The sequence below is a fragment of the Symphalangus syndactylus genome, chromosome 13 (assembly GCF_028878055.3).
Source record: "Symphalangus syndactylus isolate Jambi chromosome 13, NHGRI_mSymSyn1-v2.1_pri, whole genome shotgun sequence".
Classification (NCBI taxonomy): domain Eukaryota; kingdom Metazoa; phylum Chordata; class Mammalia; order Primates; family Hylobatidae; genus Symphalangus; species Symphalangus syndactylus.
The window spans coordinates 29,536,111-29,561,474 of record NC_072435.2 but is presented as its reverse complement, the minus strand read 5'-3'; the positions used below and the strand labels follow the sequence as shown (position 1 = coordinate 29,561,474).

The 25,364-nt window shown below is 53.4% G+C and overlaps 2 protein-coding genes across 2 annotated transcripts; one reads left to right on the top strand and one right to left on the bottom strand.

The window, feature by feature from the left end:
- Window positions 1-590: 590 nt before the first annotated feature.
- FUT2 (fucosyltransferase 2 (H blood group)) lies at window positions 591-8,700 on the top strand. The gene is made up of 2 exons (XM_055235890.2): window positions 591-802; window positions 7,653-8,700. Exons 1-2 carry the CDS (start codon window positions 793-795, stop codon window positions 8,684-8,686), a joined length of 1,044 nt encoding a protein of 347 aa, XP_055091865.1. The 5' UTR covers window positions 591-792; the 3' UTR covers window positions 8,687-8,700.
- Window positions 8,701-17,714: 9,014 nt separating this feature from the next.
- MAMSTR (MEF2 activating motif and SAP domain containing transcriptional regulator) lies at window positions 17,715-24,765 on the bottom strand. Its single transcript, XM_055235880.2, has 10 exons — window positions 24,719-24,765; window positions 24,002-24,080; window positions 21,436-21,474; window positions 20,355-20,497; window positions 19,992-20,176; window positions 19,536-19,638; window positions 19,098-19,292; window positions 18,578-18,763; window positions 18,434-18,488; window positions 17,715-18,268 (listed from the first exon to the last, which is right to left on the bottom strand). Exons 2-10 carry the CDS (start codon window positions 24,057-24,059, stop codon window positions 17,985-17,987), a joined length of 1,248 nt encoding a protein of 415 aa, XP_055091855.1. The 5' UTR covers window positions 24,060-24,080; window positions 24,719-24,765; the 3' UTR covers window positions 17,715-17,984.
- Window positions 24,766-25,364: the final 599 nt, after the last annotated feature.

Genomic DNA, 25,364 nt, shown 5'->3' with positions numbered 1-25,364 from the left:
GACTCCCGATTTCAGTTGATCCGCCTGCCTCGGCCTCCCAAAGTGCTGGAATTACAGGTGTGAGTCACCACACCGGGCCCATTTCTATTTTAAAAAAATTTTTAAATAGGCAGGGCGCGGTGGCTCACGTCTGTAATCCCAGCACTTTGGGAAGCTGAGGCAGGAGAATCCCTTGAACTTGTGAAGTGGCGGTTGCAGTGAGCTGAGATCACGCCATTGCACTCCAGCCTGGGCAACAAGAGCAAAACTCTCTCAAAAAGTAATACTAATAATAGTTAATAAATAAATAAATAAATAAATATAAGACTCTGAGGGGACTCAGAGTCAGCAAGAGCCTGGCCTAGCAGGACTCTGTCCCCCGCCTCCATGCTGCCTTCCTGGAGGCCTTCCTGGCTGCCTGGGGGAGGGGAGCAGAGTGGGGGCCCCTTTCTGTTGGGGCATCACAACAGTTCCCCAAGGAAGACCCCCAGGGGACCCAGATGGGAGATGCGACCTTGACCTGCCTCTCTCCCCCACCCTTATGGCCAGGCTTGGGGTGCCTGGTGCAGGTGGAGGAGCTTAGATAACAAGATGGACTTCGTGGCAGGCAGTGGGGAGGGAGGAGGGGCTACGGGCTCGCCTCCCTCCCGCAGCCCAGCCACACCTGCTCTGGAAAGCCCTGTAGCTCCTGGGCGGGGATTGCCAGTCACCGATGCTGGAAGAGTTTCTTTGGCTCTGAGTGAAGAGAGACCCAGAGGGAACGCTGAGGTGCCTGCGCAACCACTCTGTCCCGGTTTCCTTCAGCAGGACCAGATGAGAGAAGGTGAGGGGGCTCCTCTCCCACCCTACGACACGCACACCTGTGCACACACGCCCAGGCGGAGAGCAGGGATTTGGGACGTGGACCTGCGTGCCCTCCTGGGTCTCTGGTGCTCTCTGGGATGCACCTGCAACTCACGACCTCCAGGAGAGCAGGGTCCCTCCCTCGGCAGCCAGGATCCCCTCCCCAGCCTGCCGCCCTCCTTAGCTCCCTCCCCACTTCCTTCCAGGTGGATCTGTTTCTAGAGCTCCAACCACCACCTCCCTCCCCTTCTCCACCCCGGGCCACCGGGTCCTTCCTTGTCTCCCTCCCCTCAGCAGTTTCTAGGAACCACCCTGGCAGTAATGGTGCGGATGGCTCGCGCACAGCTGGTGGTGACCCGACTTTCCTGTCTCCACCCTGGGGCTCCTCAGAGCCTTTATGGAACCCAAGCTGCTGGTCTCACCTCCGAGCCCTGCCCTCGCCCAGGGAGGCGGCTCCGTCCCTCCTGCACTCCCTAATCCCGCTCTGAGTCACCGCTTCTGTTCTGGGTCGGAGAATAAAGGTGGGGTTTCCAAGTGATCGCCCTAGGTTATTGTCTGAAGCTTCCTTCTCCTCCCCAGAGTGGAAGTGATAATGCCGGGAATCCGGGAATCCCGGGGAGGTGCAAGAAGACAGCGGGCTCGAGGCGGTGGGGTGCGACTGAGCCGGACATGCTGAGCTGCCCGGGGCACGGGGCGGTTGGGGTAGAGAAAGGCTTTCAGAGCTGGGGTACAGGACGGGGCCCCGGGTGAGCGGAGAGCTGGGTTATTTCACGGGAACAGCTGGTGACAAAGCCGGCGGGGTGTGCGGGGCCAGGCGAGAGGCTGGGATTCGGTCTTAAGAGGCAGAGGGAGCCCTGAAGGGGCTGTGAGCTGGGAAGGGGCAGGGCCGGCGCTGGGTGTAGGGGACAGAGGAGAGAGGAGGAAGCCGGGCTGCAATAGAAAGACATGGATGGGGCTGGGCGTGGTGGCTGACGCCTGTAATCCCAGCACTTTGGGAGGCCGAGATAGGCGGATCACTTGAGGTCAGGAGTTCGAGACCAGTCTGGCCAACATGGAGAAACCCCGTCTCTACTAAAAATACGCAATTAGCCAGGCATGGTGGTGCATGCCTGTAATCCCAGCTACTCGGGAGGCTGAGGCAGCTGAATCGTTTGAACCTGGGAGGCGGAAGTTGCGGTGAGCCGAGACTGTGCCATTGCACTCCAGCCTGGGCAACAAGAGCAAAACTCCGTCTCAAAAAAAAAAAAAAAAAAAAACTCAGTAAGATAGACCAGGTGTGGTGGCTCATGCCTGTAATCCCAGCACTTTGGGAGGCTGAGGAAGGAGAACAGAGGACCTCCTGAGGCCAGGAGTTTGAGATCAGTGTGGGCCACATAGCAAGACCCGTCCCCACCGCCCCCCTCAAAATCCCTACAAAAAAAGCAACTCAAAAAAATAATGCCTTCAGGCAGAATGGGAGTGGTGCTTGGTTCAAGCCTGACAGAAGTGTGAGTTTGGGGCACCAATTCTGCTCTGAATACCAGGGACAGCCCATGTCATACAGCATTTCCTTTTGTGCCCACACAGCCCTAAGGGAGGTGTGGTTTGTTGTTGTTGTTTCTTTTTGAGACGGACTTTTGTTCTGGTTGCCCAGGCTGGAGTGCAATGGCACAATCTCGGCTCACTGCAACCTCCGCCTCCCAGGTTCAAGCGATTCTCCTTCCTCAGCCTCCCAAGTAGCTGAGATTACAGCCATGAGCCACCACGCCTGGCTAATTTTTTGTATTTAGTAGAAATGGGGTTTCACCATATTAGTCAGGCTGGTCTCGAACTCCTGACCTCAGGTGATCCACCTGCCTCAGCCTCCCAAAGTGCTGGGATTACAGGCACGAGCCACTGCACTGGCCTTTTTTTTTTTTTTGAGACAGAGTCTCGCTGTGTCGCGCAGGCTGGAGTGCAATGGTGTGATCTCAGCTCACTGCAACCTCCGGGGAGGTGTTGTTTTTATCCCTCCCCACAACCCCCTGTTGATGGACAGACTAGGACAATGAAACACAGAGAGGTAAAAGCCCTGGGTTAAAGTCACACAGCGCATGAGAGGTTCCTGATCATGCTGCACATGCATCTCGCCAAATCTCAAAAATTCACAATCTCATAGCGCTGTTTGCTCCGTGAGGCCTCTCCACCACTTCCTTCTCTCCCTGCAGGCTCGAGTCAAGGTCAGTGCCCAGCTTCCTGCTCTGGGCCACTCAGCAGCCACCCTCCTCTTTCCTGGGTAAGGAGGTAGGGAGCTACCAAGGAGGCAGGGACATCCATCTAGAACATTCTGCTTTTCTTTTTTCTTTTTTTTTTTTTTTTTTTGAGATAGAGCCTGACTCTGTCGCCCAGGCTGGAGTGCAGCTGTAGTGTAATGGCACAATTGCAGCTCACCACAACCTCCATCTCCCAGGTTCAAGCAATTCTCCTGCCTCAGCCTCCCGAGTAGCTGGGATTACAGGCATGTGCCACCACGCCTGGCTAATTTTTGTATTTTTAGTAGAGACAGGGTTTCTCCATGTTGGTCAGGCTGCTTTCGAACTCCTGACCTCAGGTGATCTGCCCCTGCTTGGCCTCCCAAAGAGCTGGAATTACAGGCACAAGCCACTGTGTCTGGCCTAATTTTCTCTAAAATAGAGACAAGTTCTCACTGTGTGGTCCTGGCTGATCTCAAACTCCTGAACTCAAGCAATCCTCCCAGCTCAGCCTCCCAAAGTGCTAGCATTACATGTGTGAGCCATCATGCCCGGTCCCTGTCTGTTTCGTTCTCCCTATCTCTCTTGTCCTGCCTCTCTCTGTGTCTTGTCTTTTTCTCCATTTGTCTCTTCCTCTGTCCCTTTTATCATCTCTGTCCCTTCCCTCCCTCCCTCCCTCTCTCCCTCCCTTCCTTCCTTCCTTCCTTCCATAGGTGAGAAAAAGTAGCATCTCTTCCTCACCTATCACAAAGTTTGCAGCTGGGGCACCTACAGTAAAAGGTTAACAGACACAAGCATAACAAATATATTTAAGGCAAGTGTTACATGACATGGGAGTCTTCACAAATGAAGGCCTAAAGAAACAGGGGAACCTGGGTGGGATTTTTGTTTTGTTTTGTTTTTAGATGAAGCTTCACTCTGTTGCCCAGGCTGGAGTGCAGTGGCATGATCTTGGCTTACTGACTGCAATCTCTGCCTTCCATGATCAAGTGATTCTCCTGCCTCAACCTCCCCAGTAGCTGGGATTACAGGTGTGTGCCACCACGCCCAGCTAATTTTTGTATTTTTAGTACAGCAGGGGTTTCATTATGTTGGCCAGACTGGTCTCGAACTGCTAACCTCAGGTGATCCACCCACTTCGGCTTCTGAAAGTTCTGGGATTACAGGCGTGAGCCACTGTGCCCGGCTACCCTCCTGTTCTGGGATCTATGGTTTAAATGCTACATTTGAGCACTATCAATACTCCCAGTATGAAAAGTGGGAAACCTGGGTTCTTCACCCAGAGCCTATAACGAACAGCATTCTTTGCCTTGTGGGTGACAATAGCAAACACTTACTGCCTGTGTATATGTGCCAGACACTGTTTTAATCCTCAGAGAGGTGATGTTACTTGCCCAAAATCACACAGCTCGTGACTGTGAGTCTGAAATTGGCCAGAGCTTGTGCACCTAGCCACTGGTGGTGATGGGTCTTTGAGTCATCAAGTCCAGCATTCTGTGTTGGACTTAGTGAAAGGATATACTTTTGTAGTGATGAGAAAGGAGCTTTATCTAGAATTTGTGTGGCCAGGCACGGTGGCTCATGCCTATAATCTCAGCACTTTGGGAGGCTGAGGCGGGTGGATCCCTTGAGGTCAGGAGTTCGAGACCAGGCTGGCCAACATGGTAAAACCCTGTCCGACTAAAAACACAAAAATTAGCCGGGCATGGTGGTGCCCACCTGCAATCCCAGCTACTCAGGAGGCTGAGGCAAGAGAATCGCTTGAACCCAGGAGGCGGAGGTTGCAGTGAGCCAAGATGGTGCCACTGCACTCCAGCCTGGGTGACAGAGCAAGACTCTATCTCAAAAAAAAAAAAAAAAAAAAAGAAGAAGAAAGAAAAAAGAAAACAAAAAGAAGTGAACCGGTTCAAAGATCATAATCATACATATCACACAAGACCGGAAGTGGACCAGGGTCAGTTAATTTAGCAGCTCCACAAAGTCATCAGTCACCTGAGCTCCATCCATCTTCATATGCTGTGCTACCATTTCTTTTTTTTTTTTTTTTTTTGAGATGGAGTCTCGCTCTGTCTCCCAGGCTGGAGTGCAGTGGCGTGATCTCAGCTTACTGCAAGTTGCGCCTCCCGGGTTCATGCCATTCTCCTGCCTCAACCTCTGGAGTAGCTGGGACTACAGGCGCCCACCACCACACCCGGCTAATTTTTTTTTATATTTTTAGTAGAGATGGGGTTTCACCGTGTTAGCCAGGATAGTCTTGATCTCCTGACCTCGTGATCTGCCTGCCTCGGCCTCCCAAAGTGCTGGGATTACAGGTGTGAGCCACCACGCCCAGCCAGCTACCATTTCTTAGCTGTATCATCTCATGGTCCCAAAAGGGCTGCTACACATCCAGCCATCACATACAGATAATTCCTTTCAAAAACAGCAGAAAGAGGCTCATTCTTGTCTTGGTCCCTTTTGAAGAATGAATGAAACCTTCCTAAGCCTTCCAGCAACTTCCCCCCAACTCCGATGGGTAGGAATTGTCACATACCCATGTGGCCCGATAGGAGGCAAAAGAAATGAGACTTCTGGGATTAGTTTAGCCTCAGATTCTGCAGCTGGGAAGTTGATCAGCCACCTCTGAAGGACATGCAGCTTGCAGAAAATTAAGGTGATGTTACCAAGAAGAAAAGAGGAAATGGCTTTAGAGTAGACAACAGGGATGCCCTGAGGGGTTGTGTAGGTTGTTCACTTCATGAAGTCCCCTGGTCAACAAGGCAAGTGGGGTTTAAACAGCCCCACAGTCTACTCATCAAACCAGGTGTCTTTGGCGTTGTGTCCACGCAGAGAGCTCACTGTTTCTTTTCTTTTTTTTTTGAGATGGAGTCTTGCTCTGTCACCCTGGCTGGAGTGCAGTGGCATGATCTTGGCTCACTGCACCCCCCGCCTCCCGGGTTCAAGCAATTCTCCTGCCTCAGCCTCCCAAGTAGCTGGGATTACGGGCGTCTGCCACCATACCTGGCCAAGTTTTGTATTTTTAGTAGAGATGGGGCCTTATCATGTTGGCCAGGTTGGTCTCCAGCTCCTGACCTCAGGTGATCTGCCCACCTCGGCCTCCCAAAGTGCTGGGATTACAGGCGTGAGCCACCGTGCCACAACTCATCTTTTAGAGCCAGCCTACACTTGTCATAGGCCATGGCCGATGAATGGGAAGTCCAAGGTGGGGCTGGGTGTTCCTCTCAAGTTCAACTGGCTGTGGCCAGGAGGGCAGGCAGGCCAGGTGGACAATTTCCCTTCAAAGTGGGTACAGGCAGGACATGCAAAGATGAATATCTCTGGCACTGTACTCTGGCAAGTAGGAAAATAAAAAAAGATGAGCATCTCGGGTTGGGCGCGGTGGCTCACGCCTGTAATCGCAGCACTTTGCGAGGCTGAGGCAGGCAGATCACGAGGTCAGAAGTTCGAGACTAGCCTGACCAACATGGTGAAACCCCGTCTGTACTAAAAATACAAAAGTTAGCCAGGCGTGGTGGCTAGCGCCTGTAATCCCAGCTACTCAGGAGGCTGAGACAGGAGAATAGCTTGAACCTGGGAGGCAGAGGTTGCAGTGAGCAGAGATTGTGCCACTGCACTCCAGCCTGGGTGACAGAGACTCCATTTCAAAAAAAAAAAAAAATAGAACATCTCTACAAACTGGATCACCAGTAAATAACAGCTACATATACTTGTACTCACCATATGTGGACACCCACATATGTACACTCAGTCGATAAACACCCACATTTAAACATACAATGTGGGGCAGGTGCACTGGCTCACGCCTATAATCCCAGCACTTTGGGAGGCCAAGGTGGGAAGATCACTTGGGCCTAGGAGTTTGAGACCAGCCTGACCAACACACTGAGACCTTATCTCTACAAAAGAAAATTTGTTTTTAGTTAGCTGGGCGTGGTGATGTGCACCTGTAGTCCCAACTACTCAGGAGGCTGAGGCAGGAGGATTGCTGGAGCCTAGGAGGTCAAGGCTACAGTGAGCCACGTTCTCACCACTGCACTCCAGCCCAGGTGACAGAGCAAGATTCTGTCTCAAAAAATAATAAATTAATAAAACAAAACATGCATACAATATATAGATACACAAAATATATATATATATATATACTCCTATGTATACACATTCACATATACACACATGCTGTGTTCACAACCACCTAGATGACATATGTATGTGTATACATACTTACACATATACCCTTACGTGTACACAATATATCTCTACCCATACACTACCATGTACATGTGTCCATTTGTACACAGCTGTATATGTACACACACAATTTTGCACACACCTGTATATATGCAATGTATGGATCCCCATATCCACATTACACACAGTGTGTGCACATCCACCTGTGTACACACACCCACCTCTGAACACGATGTAGACACATCTGTATAAACACACTCAAGATACATGCCTATGCACATAGGCAAGTATGTGCCAAGTATTTACACACCCGAAGTAAAAGCACACTCACACGCACCCACACTATGCCTGTGCGCCACCGCATGGCCACGTTCACCAGCGCCCTGGGCCTCCATCTCCCAGCTAACATGTCCTATTTTCCTCCCCTGACAGCCATGCTGCTCGTTCGGATGTCTTTCTCCTTTCCTATGGCCCACTTCATCCTCTTTGTCTTTACGGTGTCCACTATATTTCACGTTCAGCAGCGGCTAGCGAAGATTCAAGCCATGTGGGAGTTACCAGTGCAGATCCCAGTGCTAGCCTCAACATCAAAGGCACTGGGACCCAGCCAGCTCAGGGGGATGTGGACGATCAATGCGATAGGCCGCTTGGGGAACCAGATGGGTGAGTACGCCACGCTGTACGCCCTGGCCAAGATGAACGGGCGGCCCGCCTTCATCCCGGCCCAGATGCACAACACCCTGGCCCCCATCTTCAGAATCACCCTGCCGGTACTGCACAGCACCATGGCCAGCAGGATCCCTTGGCAAAACTACCACCTGAACGACTGGATGGAGGAGGAGTACCGCCACATCCCAGGGGAGTACGTCCGCCTCACGGGCTACCCCTGCTCCTGGACCTTCTACCACCACCTCCGCCACGAGATCCTCCAGGAGTTCACCCTGCACGACCACGTGCGGGAGGAGGCCCAGAAGTTCCTGCGGGGCCTGCAGGTGAACGGGAGCCGGCCGGGCACCTTTGTAGGGGTCCATGTTCGCCGAGGGGACTATGTCCATGTCATGCCAAAAGTGTGGAAGGGGGTGGTGGCCGACCGGCGATACCTACAGCAGGCCCTGGACTGGTTCCGAGCTCGCTACAGCTCCCCCATCTTCGTGGTCACCAGTAATGGCATGGCCTGGTGTCGGGAGAACATTGACGCCTCCCACGGTGATGTGGTGTTTGCTGGCAATGGCATTGAGGGCTCACCTGCCAAAGATTTTGCTCTCCTCACACAGTGTAACCACACCATCATGACCATCGGGACGTTCGGGATCTGGGCCGCCTACCTCACGGGTGGAGACACCATCTACCTGGCCAATTACACCCTCCCCGACTCCCCTTTCCTCAAAATCTTTAAGCCAGAGGCAGCCTTCCTGCCAGAGTGGACGGGGATTGCCGCAGACCTGTCCCCCTTACTCAAGCACTAATGCTGGCTGGTCCTTTGAGACACTTTCTCCTTCTCTGGCTCCCTCAAGATGAGTGCCCGGGCATGAGAAGCACGTGGTTCCATAAGCAGGACCCTTCTCTCTTCTGTGAAGATGCATTGGGCTGCAAGTAACAGAAATCTCAATGAACAGTGGCCTGGCGTGATGGCTCATGCCTGTAATCCCAGCACTTTGGGAGGCCAAGGCGGGTGGATCACTTGAGGTCAGGAGTTCAAGACCAGCCTGGCCAACATGGTGAAACCCCATCTTGACTAAAAATACAAAAATTAGCCAGGTGTGGTGGTGCATACCTGTAATCCCAGCTACTCGGGAGGCTGAGGCAAGAGAATCGCTTGAACCCAGGAGGCGGAGGTTGCAGTAAGCCGAGATGTTGCCACTGCACTCCAGCCTGGGTGACAGAGCAAGACTCCATCTCAAAAAAAAAAAAAAAAAAAAGAAAAGAAAAGAAATGAATGGGTTCAAAGACCATAATCATGCATATCACACAAGACCAGAAGTGGCCCAGGTCCAGGGTCAGTTAATTTAGCAGCTCCACAAAGTCATCAGTCACCTGAGTGCCATCCATCTTCATATGCTGTGCCACCATATCTTAGCTGTATCATCCCATGGTCCCAAAAGGGCTGCTACACATCCAGCCATCACATACAGATAATTCCTTTCAAAAACAGCAGATAGAGCCTTGTTCTTATCTTGGTCCCTTCTGAAGAATGAATGAAACCTTCCTAAGCCTTCCAGCAACTTCCCCCCAACTCCGATGGGTAGGAATTGTCATATACCCATGTGACCCGATAGGAGGCAAAAGAAATGAGACTTCTGGGATTAGTTTAGCCTCAGATTCTGCAGCTGGGAAGTTGATCAGCCGCCTCTGAAGGACATGCAGCTTGCAGAAAATTAGGGTAGTGTTACCAAGGAGAAAAGGGGAACTGGCTTTAGGGTAGACCACAGGGATGCCCTGAGGGGTTGTGTAGGTTGTTCACTGCACGAAGTCCCCTGGTCAACAAGGCAAGTGGGGTTTAAACAGCCCCACAGTCTACTCATCAAACCAGGTGTCCTTGGCATTGTGTCCACCCACAGAGCTCACTGTTTCCTTTCTTTTTTTTTTTTTTTTTTTTTTGAGATGGAGTCTTGCTCTGTCCCCCAGGCTGGAGTGCAGTGGCATGATCTTGGCTCACTGCAACCTCCGCCTCCCGGGTTCAAGCGATTCTCCTGCCTCAGCCTCCCGAGTAGCTGGGATTACAGGTGCGTGCCACCATGCCCAGCTAATTTTTATATGTTTAGTGGAAATGGAGTTTCACCATGTTGGTCAGGCTGGTCTCAAACTCCCGACCTCATGATCCGCCTTCCTCGGCCTCCCAAAGTGCTGGGATTACAGGTGTGAGTCACTGGGCCCGGCCCTAGAGCTCACTGTTTTCTAGTTAGTCCATCTAGAAGTGGAGCCTTTTTCCAGTTTGCACAAATGTGCCATATTGGCTTGTACCTGGCATGCATCCAAGTCCATATGTCCTGCCTCTTCAATCCTGGCTTTCTAGGGCCTGGGATGGTCATTGCTGAGAACTCAGAGACCAGCCTGGCTCAGTGAACTTCAGGGCGTTCCATTCATTCTTTCAGTTGCAGCATATCTGTTACATGTCAGGCAGTGAAATACCCCACAGCAGCCTTCCCTCTTAGAGGATACATTTGTAACCATTACGGAGTCATCAGAGGAATAATTTTTTTAATCACCAGTGTGAACACAGTCATAGAGTGGGGTATTCCCAGCTACCAGGGAGGCTGAGGTGGGAGGATTGCTTGATGCCAGGAGTTAGGGACTATAGTGCACCATGACTGGACTTGCGAATAGCCACTGCACTGCAGCCTGGACAACGTAGTGATACCCTGACTCTTATAAATAAATAAACAAATAAACACAATTATGACTTTGGGGATGGGAGAAAAGGTTCTCTGAGAGCTTATTACATGAGTATCACATGAACTCCAAAATACATCTTAGGCCAGGCACGGTGGCTGTAATCCCAGCACTTTGGGAGGGTAAGGCGGGCAGATCACCTGAGGTCAGGAGTTTAAGACTAGCCTGGGCAACACAGTGAAACCCTGTCTCTACTAAACATACAAAACATTAGCCAAGGGTGGTGGTGCACACCTGTAGTCCCAGCTACTTGGAAGGCTTAAGAAGGAGAATCGTTTGAACCAGGGAGGCAGAGGTTGCAGTGAGCCAAGATCACACCATTGCACTCCATCCTGGACAACAGAATGGGACTTCATCTCAAAAAAAAAAAAAAAAAAAAAAACTTAGGAGTAGATGGAATCCTATTACAAGTCTGGATCAAAAAGGCAACTTTGGCTGGGCGTGGTGGCTCACACCTGTAATCCTAGCACTTTGGGAGGCTGAGGCAGATGGATCACTTGAGGTTAGGAGTTCGAGACCAGCCTAGCCAACATAGTGAAACCCTGTCTCTACTAAAAATACAAAATTAGCCAGGCTTGGTGGTGCATGCCTGTAATCCCAGCTACTAGGGAGGCTGAGGCAGAAGAATCGATTGAACCTGGGAGATGGAGGTTGCAGTGAGCTGAGATCACGCCATTGCATTGCAGCCTGGGCAACAAGAGCGAAACTTGGTGAAAAAAAAAAAAAAGAAAAGAAAGAGGCAACTTTTACAACAATTTTATAGATCTCAATATTACAATATTTTCTCCAGACTAGCCACGAATACATGCTGCGCACCTATCATGTATCAGAAAGCCGTCTAGGAAATATGATCCGTGCTCTCAAGACGGCATTAACAAGTCACTTGAAAATATAATTGGTACAGGCCAGGTGCAGTGGCTCATGCCTGTAATCCCAACACTTTGGGAGGCCAAGGTGGGAGGGTCACTTGAGATCAAGAGTTCAAGACCAGCTTGGGCAACATAGGGAGGTCCTGTCTCTATAAAAAATAAAAAACTAACTGGGTATAGTGGACCACAACTGCAGGGCCAGCTACTCGGAAGGCTGAAGTGGGAGGATCAATTGAGTCCAGGAGTTTGGGGCTTCAGTGAGCCACAATCACACCTGTGCATAGCCACTGCACTCCAAAGTCGCAACATAGCAAGACACCATCACTAACAAAATTTTTAAACATCGAAAAGATACAGGCCAGGCGTGGTGGCTCACACCTGTAATCCCAGCACTTTGGGAGGCCGACGCAGGTGGAGCACGAGGTCAAGAGATCAAGACCATCCTGGCCAACATGGTGAAACCCCGTCTCTACTAAAAATACAAAAATTAGCCGGGTGTGGTGGTGGGCGCCTGTAGTCCCAGCTACTCAGGAGGCTGAGGCAGGACAACTGCTCGAATCCGGGAGGTGGAGGTTGCAGTGAGCCGAGATTGTGCCACTGCACTCCAGCCTGCCAATGGAGCGAGACTCCGTCTAAAAAAAAAAAGAAAATCGAAAAGATACAATTAGATCCTGAGGCAAGCAGGTGCTATGGCTCACACCTGTAATCCCAGCACTTTGGGAGGCCGAGGGGGGTGGATCACTTCAGGTCAGGAGTTCGAGACCAGCCTGGCCGACATGGTGAAACTCTGTCTGTATTAAAAATACAAAAATTAGCCAGGCGTGCTGGTGAGCACCTGTAATCCCAGCTACTCGGGAGGCTGAGTCAGTAGAATCACTTGAACCCAGGAGGTGAAGGTTGCAATGAGCTGAGATATTGCCACTGTACTCCAGCCTGGGCAAAAGAGCAAAACGAGAGAGAGAGAGAGAGAAAAGAGAAAGAAAGAAAGAAGAAAGAAAGAGGAAAGAAAGAAAGAAAAAGGAAAGAAAGAAAGAAAAGGAAAAGAAGGAAGAAAGAAAAAGAGAAACAAAGAAAGAAAGAAGGAAGGAAGGAAGAAAGAAAAAAAAGAAAGAAAGAAAGAAAGAAAGAAAGAAAGAAAGAAAGAAAGAAAGAAAGAGGGAGGAAGGGGAGGGGAGGGGAAGGAGGCCAGGTGTGGTGACTCACGCCTGTAATCCCAGCACTGTGGGGGGCCAAGACCAGTGGATCACCTAAGGTTGGGAGCTCAAGACCAGCCTGACCAACATGGAGAAACCCTGTCTCTACTAAAAATACAAAATTAGCCAGGTGTAGTGGCTCATGCCTGTAATCCCAGCTACTCGGGAGGCTGAGGCAGGAGAATCGCTTGAACCCGGGAGGCAGAGGTTGCGGAGAGCCGAGATCGTGCCATTGCACTCCAGCCTGGGCAACAAGGGCGAACTCCGTTTAAAAAAAAAAAAAGGAAGGAAAAAGAGAGGATGGAGGAGGAGAAATATTTTTTCCAGTCTACACAATGAATATGACTATATTCTTTTGGGGAGGGAGTACGTTTATAATATAAATTAGTAATTTTTGGTATTTTGATGTTGGTGGTCTTTTTCAGGCCTCATGATGTAAATATCCACCTTCTGTTGAGATCAGAGGAGAGCAGGAAGGTGCTGCTTGGGGTTCCCCATCTGATCCCCCTTGGTCCAGCCCTGGTTTTCCTGAGGCAGGAGGGAGGGATGAAGTCTTTGGAGAAGGGTTGGGTGTTGGGCACTCGGCAGTGCAGGACGCAAGCCTTTCAGTTAGGCTTAAGGTTCAGACAGGCACCCCACCAAGTCGGCTTCCTGGCCCTGACTCCTTGGGGTAGTGCAGGGACCAAGTGCGCCCTCAGCTCAACAGTGCCCACTCTGGACGCAGGCGAGATGGGGAAGGGGCAATGGAGGCAGGTGGGGGGCCTGGCAGAAGCTGAAAGACGAGTGCCTGAGACACAGAGAGATGAGCGCGGAGACTGAAAGGGATCAGGGATGCATCAGGGATAAAGGGCAGGAGGGAGTTGGAGACAGAGATAGGGAGGAGAGAACAGCCAGAGGGCAAATCAGACAGAGAACAGAGAAGAGATATGAAAACAGAACCGGGACAGAGTGACCTGAGTCGGGCAGAGATGGGGACACATTGATATGGAGAGTGATACAGTCAGAAAAGTCTCCGGGCCAGGTGTGGTGGCTCACGCCTGTAATCCCTGCACTTTGGGAGGCTGAGGTGGGAGGAGCACTTGGGGTCAGGAGTTCAAGACCAGCCTGAGCAACATAGTGAAACCCTGTCTCTATAAAAAATGCAAAAATGGCTGGGCACGGTGGCGCACGCCTGTAATCCCAGCACTTTGGGAGGCCGAGGCTGGAGTGCAGCGGCGTGATCTCGGCTAACCACAACCTCCGCCTCCTGGATTCAAGTGATTCTCCTGCCTCAGCCTCCGGAGTAGCTGGGATTACAGGCATGCACCACCACACCCGGCTAATTTTGTATTTTTAGTAGAGGCGGGGTTTCTCCATGTTGGTCAGGTTGGTCTCAAACTCCCAACCTCAGGTGATCCGCCCGCCTTGGCCTCTCAAAGTGCTGGGATTACAGGCGTGAGTCACTGCACCCAGCCTGGTCTACTGTTCTTTTCCACCTGCAGAGGACAGTGCTGGCGGCCCACCCAGGTGCCTTCAGATTCCTCTTACCAGTTCTGTGCACCCAGCCCCCAGCTTGTGTGCTTGGCGTATTAATCATGCCTTTGTATTTTCTGAACTTCTGCTGCTTTGACAAGTGGGGGCCTCGATGACTCTGGAGGGACTGACCCTCCCAGGGATAGCCAAATGCTAGAGATAGTTAACTACTCACCTTTCCTATGTAAACCAGCCAATCCAGAGCCCACACCCCATCCACACCTTTATGAGCACAGGCTCCCTGAGCCTGGTACCAAAAACTCAGGACAGCCTCCATGCTCCAGAGCCTGCTGAAATTCAAACTAGGTCATCTCAAACCCACTTACCTTGCCTCTTCTGGTCTTTTTTTGTTTGTTTTGGTTTGGTATTTTTTTTAATTTTTAATTTATTTTTATTTTTATTATTATTTCTTTGAGACAGAGTCTTGCTCTTTCGCCCAGGCTGGAGTGCAGTGGCGTGATCTCAGCTCACTGCAAGCTCCACCTCCCGGGTTCAGCCCATTCTCCTGCCTCAGCCTCCCGAGTAGCTGGGACTACAGGCGCCCACCACTGCACCCGGCTAATTTTTTGTATTTTTAGTAGAAACGAGGTTTCACCGTGGTCTTGATCTCCTGACCTTGTGATCCGCCCGCCTCGGCCTCCCAAAGTACTGGGACTACTTTTGTTTTTTTAGATGGAGTCTCACTGTGTTGCCCAGGCTGCAGTGCAGGTGTGATCTCGTCTCACTGCGAGTGATTCGCCTGCCTCAGCCTCCTGAGTAGCTGGAACTACAGGCGTGCGCCACCACACCTGGCTAATTTTTTTTTTTTTTTTTTTTTTTGTATTTTTAGTAGATATGGGGTTTTAGCACGTTGGCCAGGCTGGTCTCGAACTTCTGACCTCAGGTGATCCATCCGCCTCGGCCTCCCAAAGTGCCAAGATTACAGGCATGAATCACTGGGCCCAACCTTTTTTTTTTGAAAGACAGGATCTTGATCTGTTGCCAGGCTGGAGTGCACTGGTGCAATCATAGCCCACTGCAACCTCAAACTCCAAAGCTCAAGTGATTCTCCTGCCTCAGCCTCCAGAGTAGCTGGGACTACAGGTATGAACCACGGTGTCTGGCCCTGAAATATATATATATATTTTTTTTTTTTCTTTGAGATGGAGTCTCACTCTGTCACCCAGGCTGGAGTGCAGTGGCGCAATCTCGGCTCACTGCAACCTCCGCCTCCCAGATTCAAGCAATTCTCCTGCCTCAGCCTCCTGAGTAGCTGGGATTAAAGGCGCATGCCACCATGCCCAGCTAATTTTTGTATTTTTACTGGAGACCTGGTTTCACCATATTGGTCAGGCTAGTCTCGAACTCCTGATCTCATGATCCACCCGCCTCGGCCTCCCAAAGTGCTGGCATTACAGGCATGAGCCACCGCGCCCGGCCAAAACCTACATTTTAAAACATTTTGCTGCTAACAACTTACCCTACGACATTCTTCCCAGGACTGCCCTTGGGCTGGAGGTTCCCGGGAGTTTACATCATTCCTCCCTCCCTCCGTGACCCATGGCTCATGACTGACTAGGGGTGGTTATACCCCTAGTGGCAAGTCTCCAGATGTAGCCCCTAGTGAGCATGTCCCTGATATTCACAGATTTGTACAGTGCCCTCCCGTATATAACATGGGCTTGCCTGACTTGCATTAATTCTAAAATACAGTGGAAGAGAAATCGTGCCAGTTTCAGGCCTAGTCTTTAAGAGACTGGTAGCTTCTGCTCCCCACTTTTGGAATAGTCACTCTTGGGAGCCCTGAGCTATCATGCAAGAAATCTAGTTACCCTGGTGGAGAGGCCACAGAGGGACAGTGTTGACACTGCATGGAGTGTCACACTGCACAACCCAGCTGTGCCCAGCCTTCATGCTATCCCCACCATGGTGCCACACACATCTGATGTGCCATCTTGTATGTGCTAGCCCAGGTGGGCCCTGAGATGACTGCAGCTCTAGCCAACATTACATGGAACTGAAGAACTGCCCTGCTGAGCCCAGTCAACCCATGCGTTTGTGAGCAATCATGGATAGTTATTGTTTTACAACTCTAAGTTTTGGGGTGGTGTGGGTTTTTGTTGTTTGTTTGTTTGTTTTGAGATGGAGTATCACTCTGTTGCCCAGGCTGGAGTGAAGTGGCATGATCTCAGCTCACTGCAACCTCCACCTCCTGGTTTCAAGCGATTCTCCTGCCTCAGCCTCTCAAGTAGCTGGGATTACAGGCTCCCACCACCACACATGCCTAGTTTTTTGTTTTTTGTTTTTTGTTTTTTTTTTTGAGACAGTCTTGCTCTGTCGCCCAGGCTGGAGTGTGGTGGCACAATCTCAGCTCACTGCAAGCTCCACCTCCTGGGTTCACACCATTCTCCTGCCTCAGCCTCCCGAGTAGCTGGGACTACAGGCACCTGCCACCATGCCCAGCTAATTTTTTTGTATTTTTAGTAGAGACGGGGTTTCACCGTCTTAGCCAGGATGGTCTCAATCTCCTGACCTCGTGATCCCCCCGCCTCAGCCTCCCAAAGTGCTGGGATTACAGGCGTGAGCCACCACGCCTGGCCCAGTTTTTTTGTATTTTTAGTAGAGACGGGTTTCACCATGTTGGCCAGGCTGGTCTTGAATTCTTGGCCTCAAGTGATCTGCCCGCCTCGGTTTCCCAAATTGCTGGGATTACAGGTGTTTGCCACTGAGCCTGGTTTGGGGGTGGTTTGTTGTTTGGCTATAATAAGCTCAAACACGGAGATACAAAGGCCCAGTTCCATGTGTCCCAAGATAGGAAAGACTCCACAACTTAATTTGTGCTCTGGAGCTCCCCGCAGGATTAGGCTGAGGTTGGAACTTCACCTGAAGTCACCTCTTGCTCCTCTTCCCCTTTGCTGTCCTGTCTTCCCCACTCTTCCACTGGTTTCTCCTGGGAACATTTCTGTCTTTTTCTCTCTTTTTTTCTTTTTCTTTTTTTTTTTTTAAGATGGAGTTTCGCTCCTGTTGCCCAGGCTGGAGTGCAATGGAGCGATCTTAGCTCACCACAACCTCTGCCTCCCGGGTTCAAGCGATTCTCCTGCCTCAACCTCCCAAGTAGCTGGGATTCCAGGCATGTGCCACCATGCCCAGCTAATTTGTGTGTGTGTGTGTGTGTTTTTGGTAGAGACAGGGTTTCACCATGTTGGCCAGGCTGGTCTCGAACTCCTGACCTCAGGTGATCCACCTGCCTCAACCTCCCAAAGTGCTGGGATTGCAGGCGTGAGCCACTGCGCCCGGCCAGAACACTTCTTTAGTAAATCTCTGGCATTTACATCTTGTCTCAGGCTCTGCTTCCAAGAGAAGCTGATGCTTCTAATTTTTTCATCTCCAACCAGAACCCCGGGAGGTCAGGGTCTGGCTCCCCCATTCTCCCTCTCCACTCTTTCTTGCTCCTCTCCTGCATCCAAAAGGCATAACCACCTTCCAGGCTCCCCAAACAACAGGGAGCCATCTACTGGGGTCGGGGGCATGTAAAAACATCCATGAGTCTCTGAAGGAAGCAGCAAGCAGCTTGTTTGCCGTGGCCAGCAGCAAAAGAAGCCCCCCAACCATACCACCCCGGAGGGGGATCATAAGGAGGCTAGGTAGGCAAAGTTAAGGCAGTTGCATGTCAGCAGCACTTCAGGAGGCAGGTGGGGTTGGAGGTTGTCTCCGATCCTGTGTCTGCGGTAGGAGGGGCTCTGCTGATAGTTCCCTTTCCTCCCCCAAGGAGCTTCTCTCCACCCCCACCAGTTCTCTGTCTCTGTAAATCCCAGAATCCATCACCACGGATCCTCCAGCAGGTCCCACAGCCGGCTGCTGCTGGAGTCAGATAAGTCAGCGGAGAAGATGCTGGGGGGTGGGGGACCAGAACCCAGAGGAGGACCCCCGCTCAGGGCCTCCAGCCAGTCCAGGGAGTCCGTGGGGTCCCTGGGAGAAGGGGAGGAGGAGTTCGTGGGAGACGGGAGTGAAGAGGAGAAAACAGATGAGAGGCCTTCAGAGTCCGGGGAGGGGGACAGCACGTCGAAGGAGCCAGGGAAGTCCAGGGGAATAGGGGGCAGGGGGTCTGCGGGATAAAGAATGGTACGTGAGCTTGGAAAGTTAGGGGTCCGGGCGCCAGCCCCCCATACCCCATTTCCAGGATCCAGTTCCCCCGCTGACGCCTCCCTTGGACGCAGGAGTCCGGAACCTCAGCCCCCACCTCCCCTAAATCTAGGAGTTTGGATCCTACCGTCAGGCTGCACCTGATCCTCCAGGATGTCATCGATGTCCCGGTTCGGAAGCAACTGCGGATGGAGAAATTTGGCGTGAACTCGGGACTCCGACCTGGACCTGACTGGAGAACCCTAGCCGGATTCAACACACACCCTCTTACCTGCGCCCTCCGGATCGCTTCCTGCAGCTCCTCCTCCAGAGTCAGAGCCGCTGAGCCCGGCGCTGAGGAAGGGGTCAGGGCTGGAGCTGCAACAGGAGCCGGAGTGGGAGTTGGAGCCGGAGCCGTCCCCGGGGTATCCGCGGCACGTGGAAGAGGTGGCCTGTGAGGTGCTGCGCTGGGCTTGACCTAGAACAGCCAAGAGGGCGAGCTCCCATAAGCCAAGCCCACAGGGCGCCACAGGGCGCAACCCTACCCACTCGCAACGTGTGGCTCCACCCCTTGATCCTGTCGCGACCCCTCGCTCATCAACCCCTCCCTTTGGCCTCGCCCCCTATTCTTTTATTGGCTCCTCTTCTCTAAAGATCCGCCCCCTGTTGCTCTGAACCACGCCCCCTCGCCTTCAAGGCTTCCCGCCGCTGGTCCACGCCCCCACACTTCATTGGCTAGTTTTTTCGACACCCCGCCCCGGCCCACTTTGCTTTCTCTTCATTGGTCCACACGCGCATAGCCCCGCCCTCACCGAGCCCTGACGCCGGGCGGCTGCCAGGGCCTTGGGTCTGAGGCGCGGCCAGGGAGCACCCGCGGGACTGTCCTCGCGCCGCGGCTTCGGCCGCTCGCGGGGCGGGGCGCCGCCGCGCATGCGCTCCAGGAGCATAGACTTGGTCCCCGACACTGGGAGGCCCCGCAGGCGCAGCTGCTGCCGGAGCTCTGAGACCTGGGGAGGGGGTGGGTGGGAAGAGGCAGTGCTGGGCGGGCTCCGGGGCGCAGGCAGGAGCTGGACAGGATATTTGGAAACCGAGAAAGGAGGCACGGGGGATCCGGACTCCTGGGACCCTAAAACAGGACGGGACTGGGTACCCGATCTCCTGGATTTCCAGAGGGCAGAGGCTGCAGGGTTGGAATTCTGGGACCCCACCGAAGGAGAGAGCCAGCCTGCAAAGTTACACCCCAAACTCACCGTCAGCTCCTCCAGTTTAAGGGTCTGAAGTTCCAACTTGTGTGGAGGGGGCGAGGAGCTAGGGACTCCTGGTGGGCAGGGAGTGAGGGGAGAGGGCTTCATCCTGGTGATAATCGTGAGGGGTGAACAAAGGTTAGAGAGGTAGAGGGGGGAAAGGCGTTCTGGGGTCCTCAAAGACGGGGGGCTGGGGAAGATGCAGAAAAGTGTGGGCCCAGAATTCTGGGTCTCCAAGGGCGCAAACATGGGGCTAGATTTCTGTGCATGGGGGAGGAGGAACTAGGAGTTCAGACTCGGGTCTGAAGGGCGAAGGGAGGGGCTGGGATCCTGGACTCTTAAACCCTGGGAGAGGAGAGGGTTGGGGGCCCGAATCCCCTAATCTTGGACTCGAGGTTTGAGGGAGGAGGATGCTGGGACCTGAATTTCTGGGTCCCGGGAGAACAGAAGCGGGTGTCATACCTAGGATGTGGCTGCTGCGAGTCTGTCTCTTCCCACAGAGGTGGCCCAGGAGGACCCAGGGCGGACCCCTCGGCTTGGGGGTCTGCCCTGGATCCCTGTCTCGGCTCTGGGGGCATGTACTGGTGGTATGTCAAGGTCCCCCTGGGCTTGGACTCCCTCCAACGTTGGGAGATCTTGGGAGACGCCTGAAAGGGCAGGTGTGATGTGCTAGGCTTCAGCGCGGCTCCCACCTTCCTGCCCCAGGGCTACATGCAAAGTATGGAGTCAGCTCCGTGCCACCGAAGAGGAGCAAAAATGGCAGCAGCAGCAAGGGAGACAAAGGCTAGGCTCTCAGAGGGACCTCTCCCTCCGGTCGAGACTCACCTTCTTTGGGGACCTCCAAGGAGGACAATATTCTGGCTCGGGGAGCAGGACCCCAGGGCTGAAGAGGAAAGGGGCCGTGCCCGAGGGCAAGGCCGGGGCCAGAGGAGGGCCTGAGGCTGAGATCCACGGGTCCGGATCCGAGACTGCAGAGACGGTGAAGGACCCTGAGAGGCCTGCAGGCAGCAAGCCAGGCCGGGAGGAGCAAGGCTGTGTGGAAAGCGGGGACCCAGGGTGCGGGAGGGCAGGCCAGGGAGCAAGACTTGAGTGCTGGGAGATGGGTGCCTGAACTCCTGGATCTGAGGGCGGAGGTGTGGCGGGGCTCTGGTTGTTACATTCTCAAGTAAAGCAGGAATTTTCTATCACAAAGGGGTGTGGTAGCTGAGGATCACAGATGTCTGAGGTTTTGCTAGGACAGGGGTGGGGCCTGCACTCCTGGTTCTTGGGGAGAGGGAGAGGCTGAAAGCTACATCCAGGCCGGCCGCGGTGGCTCACGCCTGTAATCCCAGCACTTTGGGAGACTGAGGCGGGCGGATCACTTGAGGTCAGGAGTTCGAGACCAGCCTGGCCAACGTGGTGAAACCCCGTCCCTACTAACAATACAAAAATTAGCCAGGCATGGTGGTGCGTGCCTGTAATCTCAGCTACTCAGGAGGCTGAGGCAGGAGAATCGCTTGAACCTGGGAGGCAGAGGTTGCAGTGAGCTTAGATTGAGCCATGACACTCCAGCCTGGCGACAGAGCAAGACTCCATCTCAAAAAAAAAAAAAAAAAAAGCTACATCCAGAACTTCTCATGTATACCAAATGTGGAGACCGGGATGCCTGTCTTCTCCAAAGAAGCAGGATCCAAACTCAAGCATCTCATTAGGGTGGAGAAGCAGGAAGCAGAGCTCCTAGGGGTGGGGTGGCCAGAGACCTGGACCCCTAGATCCTTGGCAAAGGACAGGATGGGATTTTGGTCTGTCCCAAGGGATGGAGACTGAGCTGCAGGAAGTAATGAGGGCTATCTGGCAGCTGTATTCCAGGATATCCCAATGGGGAGGCGGGGGTCACCATACCCTCCCTTTTGGGGCCCACACTTACTCTGCTCCTGATTCCGTCTGTGGATCCGAAGCTGGAGGACTGTGGAGGGAGGAGGGAGGTGGGAGGAGGAAGGCGGGAAGGGAGTGTCCAGGAGCCTGGCCTGGCAGGCGGGTGGGAGCTGCAGTTGTTGGCGGGATATGCGTGCCCAGCCCCCTTACACAGCCTGTGCAGGCGGGTGGGCGGGCAGCAGGCTCCCTTCCTCGGGCCTCCCGCCTGCTCCCTGCCAGCGCAGCGCCGCGGGCCAGCGCCATTCTGGGGCTACGAGCCAGCCAGCGTGCAGGCAGGAGGCAGCCCTGCCCCTAGCTCCATCTGCCCCCTCCATGAGCAAGCGTGTGCCCACCCCACCCCCTGCGCAATCGCCATCTTGGCAGCCTGGCCCCTTTGCACCTCGCCTCCCTTTATCCATGCACTCCTGCTACTTTCTGTGCTATCTCGGGGCCTTCCCACAGTCAACACTCTCCACATATCCACATTTTAAGTATGCATCTCTCTGGACTCTAGTTTTGCACACATGCCATTTTTGTGCACTTGCATGTTTTTGCACACTCTTCATCCTTGACTCACTCTGCCTCAGCATCCATGTTAACACTGTTTTTTCCTTTTTTTAATTTGTTTTGTTTTTTTAGAGGTAAGGTCTCGCTCTGTAGCCCGGGCTGGAGTGCAGGGGTGCGATCATAGCTCACTGCAGCCTTGAACTCCTGGGCTCAACCCATCCTCCCACCTCAGTCTCCTGAGTACCTGGGACTACAGGTGTGCACCGCCACACCTAGCTAAATAGGTTTTGTTTTTTAATTTTTTGTAGAGACAGGGTCTTGCTGTGTTGCCCGGGATGAATGTTAACAATCTTTTTTTTTTTTTGGGACAGAGTTTCGTTCTTGTCGCCCAGGCTGGAGTGCAATGGCACGATCTCGGCTCACTGCAACCTCTGCCTCCCGGGTTCAAGCCATTCTCCTGCCTCAGCCTCCCGTGTAGCTGGGATTACAGGCATGTGCCACCACGCCGGCTAATTTTGTATTTTTTAGTAGAGACGGGGTTTCTCCATGTTGGTTAGGCTGGTCTTGAACTCCCGACCTCAGGTGATCCGCCCACCTCGGCCTCCCAAAGTGCTGGGATTACAGGCGTGAACCACCGCGCCTAGCCCTCTTTTTTTTTTTGAGACAGAGTCTTGCTCTGTCACCCAGGCTTGAGGACAATGTCACGATCTCGGCTCACTGCAACCTCTGCCTCCCAGGTTCAAGCGATTTTCCTGCCTTAGCCTCCCAAGTAGCTGGGATTACAGGTGCTCACCACCACACCCAGCTAATTTTTTTTTTTTTTTTTTTTGAGACAGAGTATCACTCTGTCACCCAGGCTGGAGTGCAGTGGCGTGATCTCGGCTCACTGCAACCTCCACCTCCCGGGTTCAAGCAATTCTCCTGCCTCAGCCTCCCCAGTAGCTGGGACTACAGGCACATGCCACCATGCCTGGCTAATTTTTTGTATTTTAGTAGAGATGGGGTTTCACCATGTTGCCCAGGCTGGTCTCGAACTCCTGAGCACAGGCAATCTGCCCACCTCAGCCTCGCAAAGTGCTAGGACTACAGGCGTCAGCCACCTTGCCCGGCATCATTTTTTTGTATTTTTAGTAGAGACAGGGTTTCGCCATGTTGGCCAGGCTGGTCTTGAGCTCCTGACCTCAGGTGATCCACCTGCCTTGGCCTCCCGAAGTGCTGGGATTACAGGCATGAGCCACCGTGCCCCGCCTGGATGAATGTTAACTATCTTATGTGCAGTCAGCGTTTGTCCCCCAGTTTGGGAGCAAGGATCTCTCTTTGCACATTTCTGCTCTTCTCTGGACATATGCGCCTTTTTGTACACTCCTTGCTCTTTGATTTCTGGTGTGTTTGTACCCATCCAACCACATAGGCACACTCACGTGCACACTCAAGTACCCTTTGCCTTCTCAGGAACTGATCTGTAGTTCGAAACACTTGCACAATTTTTTTTTTTTTTTTTTGAGATGGAGTTTGGCTCTTGTTGCCCAGGCTGGAGTGCAAATGGCGTGATCTCGGCTCACCACAACCTCCTCCTCTCGGGTTCAAGCTATTCTCCTGCCTCAGCCTCCCAAGTAGCTGGGATTACAGGCATGTGCCACCATGCCCGACTATACTTGCAGACTTTTTGCCTGCCCTGGGAACTAAAACAAGACCTTTGACACTGTCACAGCTTGACAGCTCATTGTCCCCTCACCCAAACTCCCACACTGGTCCTCTGAAGTCCCTCCTCTGCTCTTCTGCCCCTGCATGTGTGCCAGTGTAAGCTTTTGTTTCTCTTCAGTGCTTGAACCCTCTGCACGCCTACCTCTGGCCTCCAATCCCCATTGCTCCCCCCGTGAGCGTGGTACTAGCCATTTGCACACTCGTTGATCCACCACAGCTGGACCCCTGTGCTTGGGCCTCCCTTACGCAACATGACCTTTTGCACAAAAAACACAGGCCTCATGGGTCCTACCACCCCTCCCTTCCCACCCCAGAGTACAGCATTCTCAGGATCCCATCCCCCACACATGAAGACAGCCCTCTCTCACCAGATCGGAACTTGGAGCGAATGATTTGGGAACGCTGGGAGGAAGCCGCCAGGGTCATTGCCAAGGCCGGGATGGGGACCTGGACAGAGAGGGGGCAGGGTAGGGGCCCCATAGAGGGCTGGCTCAGAGTGGAGGTCAGGAGGCTGCCCCTGAGAGTGAATTCAGCAGGGAAAGCGCCCGAGGGAGGTGGGAATAGGAGCAGCCTTGGGCCCTAACTTCCGGATCCCAGGGGCTGTAGAGGAGGGGGCTGCAGACCCGGACACCTTGCTCTGAGGGAGGAGGAAGCTGGGGACCCAGCCCCCGGTCTGAAAGTCAGGGGCTGAGGGCCTCAACTCTGGGATCCTGGGAGGGGAGGGACCTGGAATCTGGGACTCCTGAGTGCTGAGGAGGAAGGGACTGTGGGTTGGGACCCCTGTGTCTAGGAAAGGGAGGAAGCAGCAGGGCCTGGAGTCTGGAATCTTGAAGGAGAAGGAGATTAAGGGCTGGAATTCAATACTCTAAGGAGATGAGAATCCAAGATCCTGGGTGGAGAGGGGAACAGATCTCTGACAGGTTTCTGAATAGAAGGGTCCCTGTGACCTGCATCTGAGAAGGAGTGAGTAGGGTGTCAGCCACCAGGGCCTCTGGAGAAGGGACTGGGACCAGAGAGGGGATAGAACCGTTGAGGAGTGCGCCTCCCCCGCCCCCCCCGCCCCGTCCACCCCAGGGGCTTCTCACCAGGTGGGCTCGGCGAAGCTGTGCTCTGGGGCGGGTTGAGTCTAGAGGCCGAGGCTGGACACCACAGGCTCCGCCCCACCAGCCTGGAACCGCCTCCAACCCACCTTCCTGGGGTGTGACGGGAGCCCCGCCGGGGATCCTGAGATGGGGCGGGAGCACCCGCTGGGAGGGCCCGAGCGGTCCTTGGGGGATGCTGAGGGGTGGGAGGGGGGAAGTCAGGGTTCCCCGGCTCGCTCCTCCTGCACGTCCTGGGGCTGTGGGGTCGGGTGGAGCGGTGGCAGGCCGACTGACAGAAGCAGGTGCCTGGAGAGGGGCGCCGGGTGAGCAGCAGCGGCAGGTGGTCGTGTCCCGGCCCTAATGGCAGGTGCCACCTGTCGCCTACTTTTTCCCTGACGCAGCAACTGGAGTCAAGTTCAGGGGAGTGAAAAGTTCAAACTGGGGCCCAGATTCCTGGATCCAAGCTAGGAGAGAGATGGGGACCTGGAGTCCTGGGTTTGAAGAAAAAGAGGCAGGGGCCTCTGGGGTGTTGGGAACAGGGACAGAGGTGTTGGGATTTGGCGGTGTGCACGGCAGGCAAAAAGGTCCAGAGGGGTCTGGGGACTCAGATTCCTGGGTCTGAGGGAGGAGGGAGCTGGAGTATGGATTT